Source organism: Callithrix jacchus, chromosome 9 (assembly GCF_049354715.1).
Source record: "Callithrix jacchus isolate 240 chromosome 9, calJac240_pri, whole genome shotgun sequence".
NCBI classification, from domain to species: Eukaryota; Metazoa; Chordata; class Mammalia; order Primates; family Cebidae; genus Callithrix; species Callithrix jacchus.
Window position 1 is genome coordinate 20,914,029 of NC_133510.1, and position 11,010 is coordinate 20,925,038.

An 11,010-nucleotide genomic window follows, 5' to 3' on the forward strand; every position below is an offset into this window, starting at 1 on the left:
CTTATATTTACTTAGTTCCCATCTTCTTCTTGGGATGCCTTTATTTTTCTTCCCACTTTCTCTTCTTTTCTCGTTTCTACTCCTTTTTCTTATCTTTTTCACGTTTCTTCCTGCTCCTCCTCTTCTCTCTCTAACCCTACTTCTTTAGTCCATTCTCTCTCCTGTCTTTCTCCAAACTCTCCTTTTCTCCTTGCTCATTGTTCATTCTCTCATGTTCTCCTCTCACTCCTCCTTCTCCTACAGAACCATAAAACATCAGAACCCAAACTGGCCTTACATCTAATCTCTCTTGGCAGATATGGAAGAGGAGATACCACAAAGTGGCATGATTTGCTTTAAGGTCACAGCTAGATTCAGGCCAAATCAGGACTAAGTCTCAGGTTATCTCTTTCTTTGTCCTCTCTTCTCTTTCTTTCCTTTCTGCTTTTTTTCCCACTTCTCTTTCTTTTTTTAAATTTTATTTGTTTATTCTTGAGATGGAGTCTTGCTCTGTCGCCCAGGCTGGAGTGCAATCGCACAATCTTGGCTCACTGCAACCTCTGCCTCCTGGGTTTATGAGATTCTCCTGTTTCAGCCTTCTGAGTAGCTAGGACTAAGGTATGTGCCACCACACCTGACTAATTTTTGTGTTTTTAGTAGAGACGGGGTTTTACCATGTTGGCCAAGCTGGTCTCAAACTCCTGAACCCGATCCTGAGATCGGGAGGCACGATCTCAGCTCACGGCAACCTCCATCCCCCACCTCCCAGGTTTAAGCAATTCTCTTGTCTCAGCCTCCCAAGTAGTGGGGTTTACAAAGGCCTGCCACCACACTCTGCTAATTTTTTTTTTTTTTTTTTAATTAGAGATGGGGTTTCACCACTTTGGCCAGTCTGGTCTCAAACTCCTGGCCTTAAGTGATCTGCCCACCTCAGCCTCCCAAAGTGCTGGGATTACAGGTGTGAGCCACCACACTCGCCCCCCGCCCTTTCTTAACACAGTGTTGGAATCAGACAAACTTGCATTTGGATGGATCTCAGTTCCATCACAGACTATAATAGTTCCTTCAACAAACTATTTAAATTGTGTGTTCCTCAGTGTCCTCACAGCTGAACTGAGACACTAATATGCACCTCACTGGGTTGCAAAGATCAAATAAAAATGTCAACAATCCAGGCTGTAGTGAGCTGTGATTGCATTACTGCACTCCAGCCTGGGCAACAGAGTGAACCCATGCCTAAAACAAAACAAAGTAAAAAATCAACAAATAAAACACTTGGTGCATAATAGAACAAACATGGGTTATTTTATCATTCTTTCATTTCACACGTTTTTCCCTTCTCTCTTTAAAAATGATAAGCTTGTACCCCATCTCTACTAAAAACACAAAATTTAGCCAGGCGTGATTGTCTATGCCTGTAATCTCAGCTATTCGGGAGGTTGAGGCAGGAGAATCGCTTGAGCCCCAGAGGTGGAGGTTGCAGTGAGCCGAGATTGCACCATTGCCCTCCAGCCTGGATGTCAAGAGCGAAATCCCAGCAAAAAAAAAATAATAATAATAAAGAAAAGAAAGAGAACAAAGAAGATAAGCTTGGGGTGGGGAGAGGTGGACACCAAATAAATAAATAAATAAATAAATAAGTTTGGACTCATTAATTCCTTGGTTCCTTCCAACTTTGAATATTTTGTTATGCCTTTATGCCTTTGATTCCTTCTCCTCACTTTTATGTTTCACCTTTTCCATTCGTTTCTTTTTCTCCTCTTTCTCCTTTGTTTTTCCTTTTTGTGTTTCTGCTTACTTTCTAAACTCTGCGTCTGCAGTTCCTTTAGCCCTAACAGACTACAAGTCCTATTTCTCTTCATCTTTCTCTTTTTAACTTTCTTATCTTTTCATTACTTATAAGTTTCTTAATTTTCCTGGGTCTCAATTTTTCCATCTGGAAAGTGGAGATAACAATTACTAGATTGTTGTATCCTATGAATTAAGTAATGCTCATCGCTTAACACAAACTTTACCCTCACTGGACCTTCTGCCAGCCTGCTGTGAAATATAACACACTATAGAAATGTTAGTTGTTTTTGTTTTTATAAAAGTATCATGTTGAAATAGAAAGATGGTTTTGAGTTGGAAAAGTTCCAGACAAATCTTTGAATTTTTATGAGCCTCATTTTCCTTTTCTGCAAAGTGAGAACAACATAGTCTTTTCCTCCCCAAGAAATTAAGAGTCCATATACTGAAGGCATCATTCTACAAGTATGAATATATATGTAATCTTGGTAGACGGTGTCCTGAAGTCACACTGGAAACATTTGTGAAGGTTCAACGGAATAAAATTTTAAAAGATATCTGACCAATGGTAAGCACTCAATAAATGTTACCTATTATTATTTCTTTTACCTTTCTCACTTCGTTTCTCCTGCTCTTCAAAAAAGTGAGTGGATGAACCCCACCAAGCGATCTCAGCTGTTAAACTTCTATTATTACTTTTTGCTTCCTCTCTGTCCCTTATTCCCCCATCCCGTTTTTTTCCTTTTCTTCACTCCTTCCATTACAGCTTTTCTCTTGTCTGAGGCACCAGTGTAATCCTGATCTCCAGCTCTCCAGCGGCTAAGAACAGACACAGCGGCTAAGAACAGACACAGCCGAGACCAGGGACCCGCCGGAGACACCCTCATTTAGTGGCTAGCGCTCTTCCACCAATAAAGTTTTATTGAAACAAAGTAGAAAAAAAGAGGCCCGTCATTCTTCCCCCAGCGACCAATCGGAGAGCAGAATGCCTGCGTCCCGCACTGGAGCTTCAGCGATCAGAAAGCGGGGGCGGGGCATGTCCTGCCGAAACTTGCGTCGTAAGAGCGGAAGTACGGCCGGAAGCCCGCCATAGAGTTTAGTGGCCAGAGCGACTCTGCAGGGAGGTGGCAGGAAAGGCTTGGAACAGCTGCCGGAGGTGACTGAGCGGCGGCCCCGCCCGGTGCGCTGGAGGTCAAAGCTTCCAGGTAGCAGTCCGCAAAGTCTGACCCAGGGTACGACGAAGCAGTCGGCGGGAGCCCACGGTCTCTGGGCGGTGTCTTTAAGGGAGGGGGTGGAGCCACGTGTAAGCTTCGTTGGGGGTGAGGTCACGTGGTTATGGGCACGTGCGGGACAGGAGCGGAGAGCTGAGGCAGCGTCGTCGTTAGGGTGGACACCATGCGACACCCCTTTCTCCGTTGCAACCTGTGTTTTGGGGTTCAGTGGGGTGCACGTGGTGGGGCTTGGGGTTAGGCCCAGGGGACTGACTTTAGGATTCCTAGATCAGAATTCTAGACCGATACATATCTGATTACTCATGCAAAACTTAGTGCCTTTACAATCCAGTCCCTTGGCCCTGTGCTTCCCATCCTACCAGCGATCAGGGACCTCTAGCTTCACGTCCTCTTTCCTTACAGCTCTGAACATCCTGAGCCCAGGTCCCCCCAGCTCAGTGCAGTCATGAGTGCGGAAGTGAAGGTGACAGGGCAGAACCAGGAGCAGTTTCTGCTCCTAGCCAAGTCGGCCAAGGGGGCAGCGCTGGCCACACTCATCCATCAGGTGCTGGAGGCCCCTGGTGTCTACGTGTTTGGAGAACTGCTGGACATGCCCAATGTTAGAGAGGTGGGTTGCTGGCCTGAATAGCCCACAGAGAAGCGTGGGCAAAGGTTTGAATTAGAGAATGGGTGGGCAGGGCTCATTTTGTAATCCCATAACCATTCAGTTGAACAAGTAAACAGTGATGATTAAATGCCAGCTTGCAAAAGTAACCAGTAAATAAGCAAACCAGTTTCCCTTTGGAGATGAGGGATCTGTAAAGCCCAGTATTTTTCATTTTAAGCAAAAAGATCATGTTATTCAGAATGGGAAACCTGATTTCCAGCTGGTCTTCACCAGTGTAATAGCTCTTGCCATGTCACCTTGATCAGGTCACTTTTGTTTTAGGGTCTCAGCTTTCTCTTTTATAAATGGGAACAATACTGCCCCTCACTGTTATTGTGGAAATAAAGTGAGATTATGGGAAAGTGCAAAGTCTGTACAAGTGGAGAGTGAACATGTTAAATTAGCATGCCCTGTTCTTCCCTGTGTGCAGCATATGCTAATCTATTCAAGGTAGCTAAGGGAGAATGTGTCTTTTTCCCAAAGACACATGGCAAACTGCTAGGAACACAGCAGAGAGAACATTCATACAAAAGTGGCAGTTAAGAATTTACAGTCGTCCGGGTGCGGTGGCTCACGCCTGTAATCTCAGCACTTTGGGAGTCCGAGGCGGGTGGATCACGAGGTCAAGAGATCGAGACCATCCTGGTCAACAAGATGAAACCCCGTCTCTACTAAAAATAAAAAATAAAAAAAAAATGAGCTGGGCATGATGGTGCGTGCCTGTAGTCCCAGCTACTTGGGAGGCTGAGGCAGGAGAATTGCTTGAACCCAGAAGGCGGAGGTTGCGGTGAGCCGAGATTGCGCCATTGCACTCTAGTCTGGGTAACAACAGCGAAACTCCGTCTCAAAAAAAAAAAAAAAAAAGGAATTTACAGTCAAAGGAGTCCTGACATGCTATGACAGTGGTATGTGGGTAAAGTGAGCTAAGTTATTTAGGGTCTGTGGTTAAACTTTTGAATCACTCTGTGGTATGGAGAAAACTGGCTGACTTCCCTGCAGTGGAACTAAAGAATATCAATGAAGGTGATGAAAAGGAAGCCCTTGGCTGGCTGCAGTGGCTCACGCCTGTAATCCCAGACTTTGGGAGGCCAAGGTGGGGGGATGACCTGAGGTCAAGAGTTGAAGACCATCCTGGCCAAGACGGTGAAACACGTCTCCACTAAAAACACGAAAATTAGCCAGGCACAGTGGCAGGCACCTGTAATCCCAGCTACTTGGGAGGCTGAGGCAGAAGAATTGCTTGAACCCCGGGGGATGGAGGTTGCGGTGAGCCAAGATTGTGCCACTGCACTCCAGCCTGGGCAACAGAGTGAGACTCTGTCTCAAAAACAACAGAAAAAAGCACATGTATCCCAGAACTTAAAGTATAATAAAAACAAACAAAAATCAGCTGGGCGTGGTGGTGTGCAACTATATTCTCAGCTATTTGGGAAGCTGAGATAGGATCGCTTGAACCTGGGAGGTGGAGGTTGCAGTGAGCTACCCTTCTTATGGTCTGGGAATACAAGAAACGTACAAGGCATGGAGGTAACCCTTCTGAAGCTTACATTCCAGTTGAAGAGATAAGATGAATGAATATAAATCTAAATTACTAATTTAGCAAGTATTTCTTTTACTTTTTTTTTTTTGAGACTGAGTCTTGCTCTGTCACACAGGCTAGAGTGCAGTGGCGCGATCTTGGCTCACTGCAGCCTCTGCCTCCCAGGTTCAAGCAATTCTCTGCCTCAGCCTGCTGAGTACCTGGGATTATAGGCACCCCTATGCCCATGCCCACCTAATTTTTGTATTTTTAGTAGAGACAGGGTTTCACCATGTTGGCCAGCCTGGTCCTGAACTCCTGACTTCATGATCCACCCGCCTTGGCCTCCCAAAGTGCTGGGATTACAGGTGTGAGCCACTGCACCTCAGCCACAAGTATTTCTTCAGAGCCAATTATTGCATAGCTCTGTGTGATCCAGACACTGGGTCTATAATCTTGAAAGATATTCTTAGATAGCAACCTTCTGCAGGGATTGATTGATTAAGTGCCAGAATGAGGCTGAGCACAGTGACTCAAGCCTGTAATCCCAGCACTTTGGGAGGCCAAGGCAGGTGGATCACCTGATGTCAGGAGTTTGAGACCAGGCTGGCCAACATGGTGAAACCCTGTATCTACTAAAAATACAAAAATTAGCCCAGCACAATGGCTCATGCCTATAATCCCAGCACTTTGGGAGGCCAAGGTGGTTGGATCACCTGAGGTCAGGAGTTTGAGACCAGTCTGGCCAACATGGTGAAACCACATCTCTACCAAAAACACAAAAAGTTAGCTGAGTGTGGTGGTGGGTGCATGTAATCCCAGCTACTCAGGAGGCTGAGACAGGAGAATCACTTGAACCCAGGAGGTGGAGGTTGCAGTGAGTCGAGATCGTGCCATTGTACTCCAGCCTGGGTGACAGAGTGACACTCTGACTCAAAAAAAAAAAAAAAAAATACAAAAATTAGCTGGGTGTGGTGGTGCACACCTGTAATCCCACCTGCTTGGGAGGCTGAGGCACAAGAGTGGCTGGAACCTGGGAGGTGCAGGTTGTAGTGAGCCGAGATCGTGCCACTGCACTCCAGCCTGGGCAACAGAGCAAGACTGTCTCAAAAAAAAAAAAAAAAAAAAAAGGTGCCAGAATGAGTGATTGGTGATACGAAGAGAGGAGATCTGAGCGTACTAGACTGGGTGATGGAAGATAGTGTCCTGGTCAGGTGGGCTGTGCAGCTTTCAGAGATGAGTGAGGCTGAGGCAGGAGTCTGGTTAATTGGGGAGTACTGCAGACTGCCCAGAGATATTCATATTTAGAAATACCAAACACTGAGGGCCAGACAACACAACTTGCAGTGTCTGGTATGTGTCTGTTGGACTCTGAAAACTGAATGTCCTCATCTCTGAATTTAGGGTGGGAATTGGATGGCATATGGAGCAAGAGGGCATTGTGGATTGGCAGACTAGTGTAAAATAAACAAAGGCCTGCAGGTGGAAATGAGCCCTTCCTGTGGGGATAGTGATCAGAGAGGCAGAGAACTCCTTTTGGTGAGCCAGGAGAGTTAACACTGGCCGGGAATGATGGGGCCAAAAAGTGGCGTTCGAAACATGGTAAGGCTGGGAGGGTGGAGAGGGAAGACTTCCTGTCACCTCCTCTTTTTCCTCATTCTCACAGCTGGCTGAGAGTGACTTTGCCTCCACCTTCCGGCTGCTCACAGTGTTTGCTTATGGGACGTACGCTGACTACTTAGGTAACCAGAGGGGTTGGTGCTCTGGAGTAATGGAAATAGAAGGGCAATTTCTGGAGGGACTTGGAAGAAATTCCTGGGATATCCCACTTAGATCCCACCTCGGGGTGCAGAGGATCAGGGTCAAGCCTGAATTGGCCTGGAAAGTGGGAGGGGAGGGAGCAAGGGAAGGAGGCTAGGGCTTCCCACAAAACTGCAATCAGGATTCCGTATACTTTGTCATTTTTCCCTAGCTGAAGCCCGGAATCTTCCCCCGCTAACAGAGGCACAGAAGAATAAGCTTCGACACCTATCAGTTGTCACCCTGGCTGCTAAAGTAAAGGTGAGTGGCAGTCCCCCAGTCTAGAGCATCCTTTTGTATGTCCCTGGGAGTCTGCACTAGGACAGCTCTTGTGTGAACTGTGGCTATTTCCTGCCCTCCCCTCCTCCAACGTCTGTATATAAACTCCATTAGCAACTGTTTAGGCTGAATATTGTCCATAGTTTTCTGTCTTTTTATTTTTCAATCAACTTAAGTTCTAAATAAACATCTCTTGTGTTTTTGGTCAGAATGGCATGTTGTTCAGCAATACCATCCTCCCCACTTCATCAAGCCCTGTATAGACACAGCCTCCAGGCTGGAAACCGGGCTCTCTCCTGAGATGTGCTAGGCTTCTCTTTGTTAGAATAAGAAATATATATCCCGGAAGCATCTCTCTATTCCTGTTAGGCTGGTTTTTGTCCAGTATCGCCACCCACCTCCCCCACCTGCCCAGTCTGCGGCCTCGCAATTGTTGCTTGACTCTCAGTTGTCCTCAGGATTTAATTTAAACCAGGCTCTCTATTGAGAGATGCCTCCAAAGGATTGCCTCTGGCAAGTAGGCAGAGTATAAATGATAAACAGTAACTCCAGACCTCTCTCACTACTGCTTCCTCCCCTATGTCCAGCTGTTCTTGACTAAGGACTGGGTGACACCCTGAGCTTTGGCCAAAGGAGTGACACCTAGGCAGGTGTCATTTTTCTCCCTCTGTGGTGTGGGAGGGGTAAGGGTGGAAGGGGAGCATTTTGTATTTGATTTAAGAATGTCCTTCTAATGATCCTGTTTTTGAAGTGGGAATACTTTTATTTTGCTTCAGAACCAGGCTCTTAGAGGAAGTGATTTAGGAATGGGAGTGGAGGGCAGGTGGGCTGGGGGAGGGGGAAAAGGAGGGAAGATTCTTGGAAGCCCTTTCCTGCTGCGGAGCCTCACAAATCCTGGCTTGATCTCCGCGGCCCCAGTGTATCCCATATGCAGTGTTGCTGGAGGCTCTTGCCCTGCGTAACGTGCGGCAGCTGGAAGACCTTGTGATTGAGGCTGTGTATGCTGATGTGCTTCGTGGCTCCCTGGACCAGCGCAACCAGCGGCTGGAGGTTGACTACAGCATTGGGCGGGACATCCAGCGCCAGGACCTCAGTGCCATTGCCCGAACCCTGCAGGAGTGGTGAGAACCATATCCTGGTGCTGTCCCCTTCCTTCTCACTCTGAGAAAGTGAAAGGTGCTTCAGGGTGAGAGAGGGCAAGAGCTGGGCTGGTCTGCAGAGGTAGAACTGAGGGGGATGAAGGAAAATGAGTTCAAAGGCTTCTGGGGAATGCAGGAGTAGGGAGGTCCTGGGAGGCGGCAGAAGTCAGTGTCCTTGATATAGTAATTCAGGGATGGAAAGGGAGTGAGTGGTACACTTGAGGGGATCCTAACCACTAAGGTTGTTGCCTTAGGCTAGATTCCAGCAGTTGGTCTACAATTACCATTGTCCACAGGCCATGGGCCTTTTCCTCCTCTCTTTTATTTTGTGTCTATCTAACTTCAGGGTTTCTGTATTCATTAAGTCACCTCTTTTTCTCTTTAACATCTCCTACCCTATTTGTTTTCAGTTCCTACCACCATCTTGCACATCACTCCAGGCACTTCCTTATCCCTCTCTGACCATACTGAGGGTCCATCTCACTGCTAGGATCATTGTCACAGATGGTTTCTAGGTGCCCTGGTGAGGGTTCCCAACTCAGACTCAAAATGCCAGAAGCTGTGTTCTGGCTCCGTTGCCCAGGTTGGAGTGCAGCAGCATGATCTTGACTCACTGCAGCCTCCACCTCCTGGACTCAAGCCATCCTTCCACCTCAGCCTCTTGAGTAGCTTGGGACTACAGGCTTGTGCCACTGCATCTGGCTAGTTTTTGTATTTTTTTTGTAGAGATGGAGTTTTGCCATATTGCTCAGGCTGGTCTTGAACTCCTGAGTTTAAGCAGTCTGCCCGTCTCGGCCTTCCAAAATGCTGGGATTACGGGGGTGAGCCACTGCGCCCTGCATCTAGGGTTCTTTTTGAATCTGTTTTCTGTGAGTCTATGATCGTAGATCTTGTCTGCTGAAACTTTTCTTCTCCCCTGACTCCCGCAGGTGTGTGGGCTGTGAGGTTGTGCTGTCAGGCATTGAGGAGCAGGTGAGCCGTGCCAACCAGCACAAGGAGCAGCAGCTGGGCCTGAAGCAGCAGATTGAGAGTGAGGTGAGCAGTCAGGGAGCAGGTGGACCCAGGCTCCTCCAGCCTGGGCCACTTCTCCTTTGCAGAGAGGATTTGGACAGTGGTTGTAGCAGACAACAAAATAAGCAGGGTCTGGAAGTTTCTGGAACCTTCCTTGCTATCCCCATTCCTTTCATCCTGGTAGGTTGCCAACCTTAAAAAAACCATTAAAGTTACAACAGCAGCAGCAGCCGCAGCCACATCTCAGGACCCTGAGCAACATCTGACTGAGCTGAGGGAACCAGCTCCTGGCACCAACCAGCGCCAGCCCAGCAAGAAAGCCTCAAAGGGCAAGGGGTGAGCCAGGGTAGCAGGTACTGCTCACTTCTGGAGTGCCCTGCTTTTACCCCAGGGACCTGACTGTCTTCACTTCCTTCAGTTATTTGCATGGGAGTAGGGAGTCGGGGGAGCCTTCAGAGGGGATTCCCTGCATTCTCTCTCTCTTTCTCTTCTTGCCAGGCTCCGAGGGAGCGCCAAGATTTGGTCCAAGTCGAATTGAAGGGACTGTCGTTTCCTCCCTGGGGATGTGGGGTCCCAGCTGCCTGTCTGCCTCTTAGGAGTCCTCAGAGAGCCTTCCTGTGCCCCTGGCCAGCTGATAATCCTAGGTTCATGACCCATCACCTCCCCAACCCCAAACATAGATCACACCTTCTTCTAGGGAGGAGGCAAGTGCAGGTCATGTTTTTGTTGGTACTTTTTGTTTTTGTGACCTCCTGTGTTCCGTTGCTTCCTGCTGCCATGCTCTCTCCCCTATTTCTCCGACATTTCCTTAAGAGCTCAACATCTGTCCCTGTTCATGACATGTCATCGAGTAGGTGGGTAACCTTGATGGGGTTTGCTCTGTCTCAAGCATAACCCACAGGCGTTTTTTTTCTCCCACCCCATCCCTGCATGCCTGATCGCAAATTCCTACACCTTACCCACCACCCCTGCATTGAGCAGCCTCTGAAGAGCCATAGGGCCCCCACCTTTACTCGCATTCTGAGAATTCTGGGGCCCAGTGTGGCATTCCCAGAGTCACTGGACACGTTCATCCGAAAATCCTGTCACGCTACAGTCATTTATTTTTCTCTCTCTGCCCTTTGGGTCCTGGGAATGCTGCGGCTTCAGAACCCAGAGCCTAAGAATGGCAGCTATTTCTTAACATGTTGAGAGATGGTTCCTTCTTGGCCCTGGCCATCTCGGGAAGCTTGATGGCAGTCCTGGAAGGGTTTAATCTCCTTTTGTGAGTTTGGTGGGGAAGGGAAGGGTATATAGATTGTATTTAAAAAAAAAAAAGGTATATATGCATATATCTATATATAACATGACACAGAAATAAATCTATGAAAAGTCTATCTACAAACTACCCTGAACTGGGTATCTTCTGTCTTTGATATTTGCGGATGGGAAGAAGACTCATTCCCAGTTTACTCTAAAGCACAGTGCTGGAAGATGAAGAGAACTGGATACTATTTGCTGCGTCTCTGCCTGAGGCCTAGATCCTGGGCTGTATGACTTCGGACACGTTGCTTCATATCTCAGCATCCATAGTCAGAAGTAATGACTATGGCCAGGCACAGTGGCTCACGCCTGTAA

General features: G+C 47.6%; 1 protein-coding gene across 5 annotated transcripts; it reads left to right on the forward strand.

Annotated features, from left to right (window-relative positions):
• The first annotated feature begins 2,865 nt into the window (after nucleotides 1–2,865).
• COPS7A (COP9 signalosome subunit 7A) lies at nucleotides 2,866–10,777 on the forward strand. 5 transcript variants are annotated; one of them, XM_054238072.2, is made up of 8 exons: nucleotides 2,866–2,999; nucleotides 3,402–3,606; nucleotides 6,831–6,906; nucleotides 7,137–7,225; nucleotides 8,162–8,364; nucleotides 9,312–9,417; nucleotides 9,578–9,746; nucleotides 9,892–10,777. In XM_054238072.2, the coding sequence occupies exons 2-7, from the start codon at nucleotides 3,445–3,447 to the stop codon at nucleotides 9,731–9,733; spliced, it is 792 nt and encodes a 263-aa protein (XP_054094047.1). In that variant the 5' UTR covers nucleotides 2,866–2,999; nucleotides 3,402–3,444; the 3' UTR covers nucleotides 9,734–9,746; nucleotides 9,892–10,777. The 5 variants fall into 5 exon arrangements, with proteins under 5 accessions (XP_054094047.1, XP_002752309.1, XP_078194843.1 ...); XM_002752263.7 differs by having other exon boundaries at nucleotides 9,578–9,729; XM_078338717.1 differs by having other exon boundaries at nucleotides 2,866–2,972.
• Nucleotides 10,778–11,010: the final 233 nt, after the last annotated feature.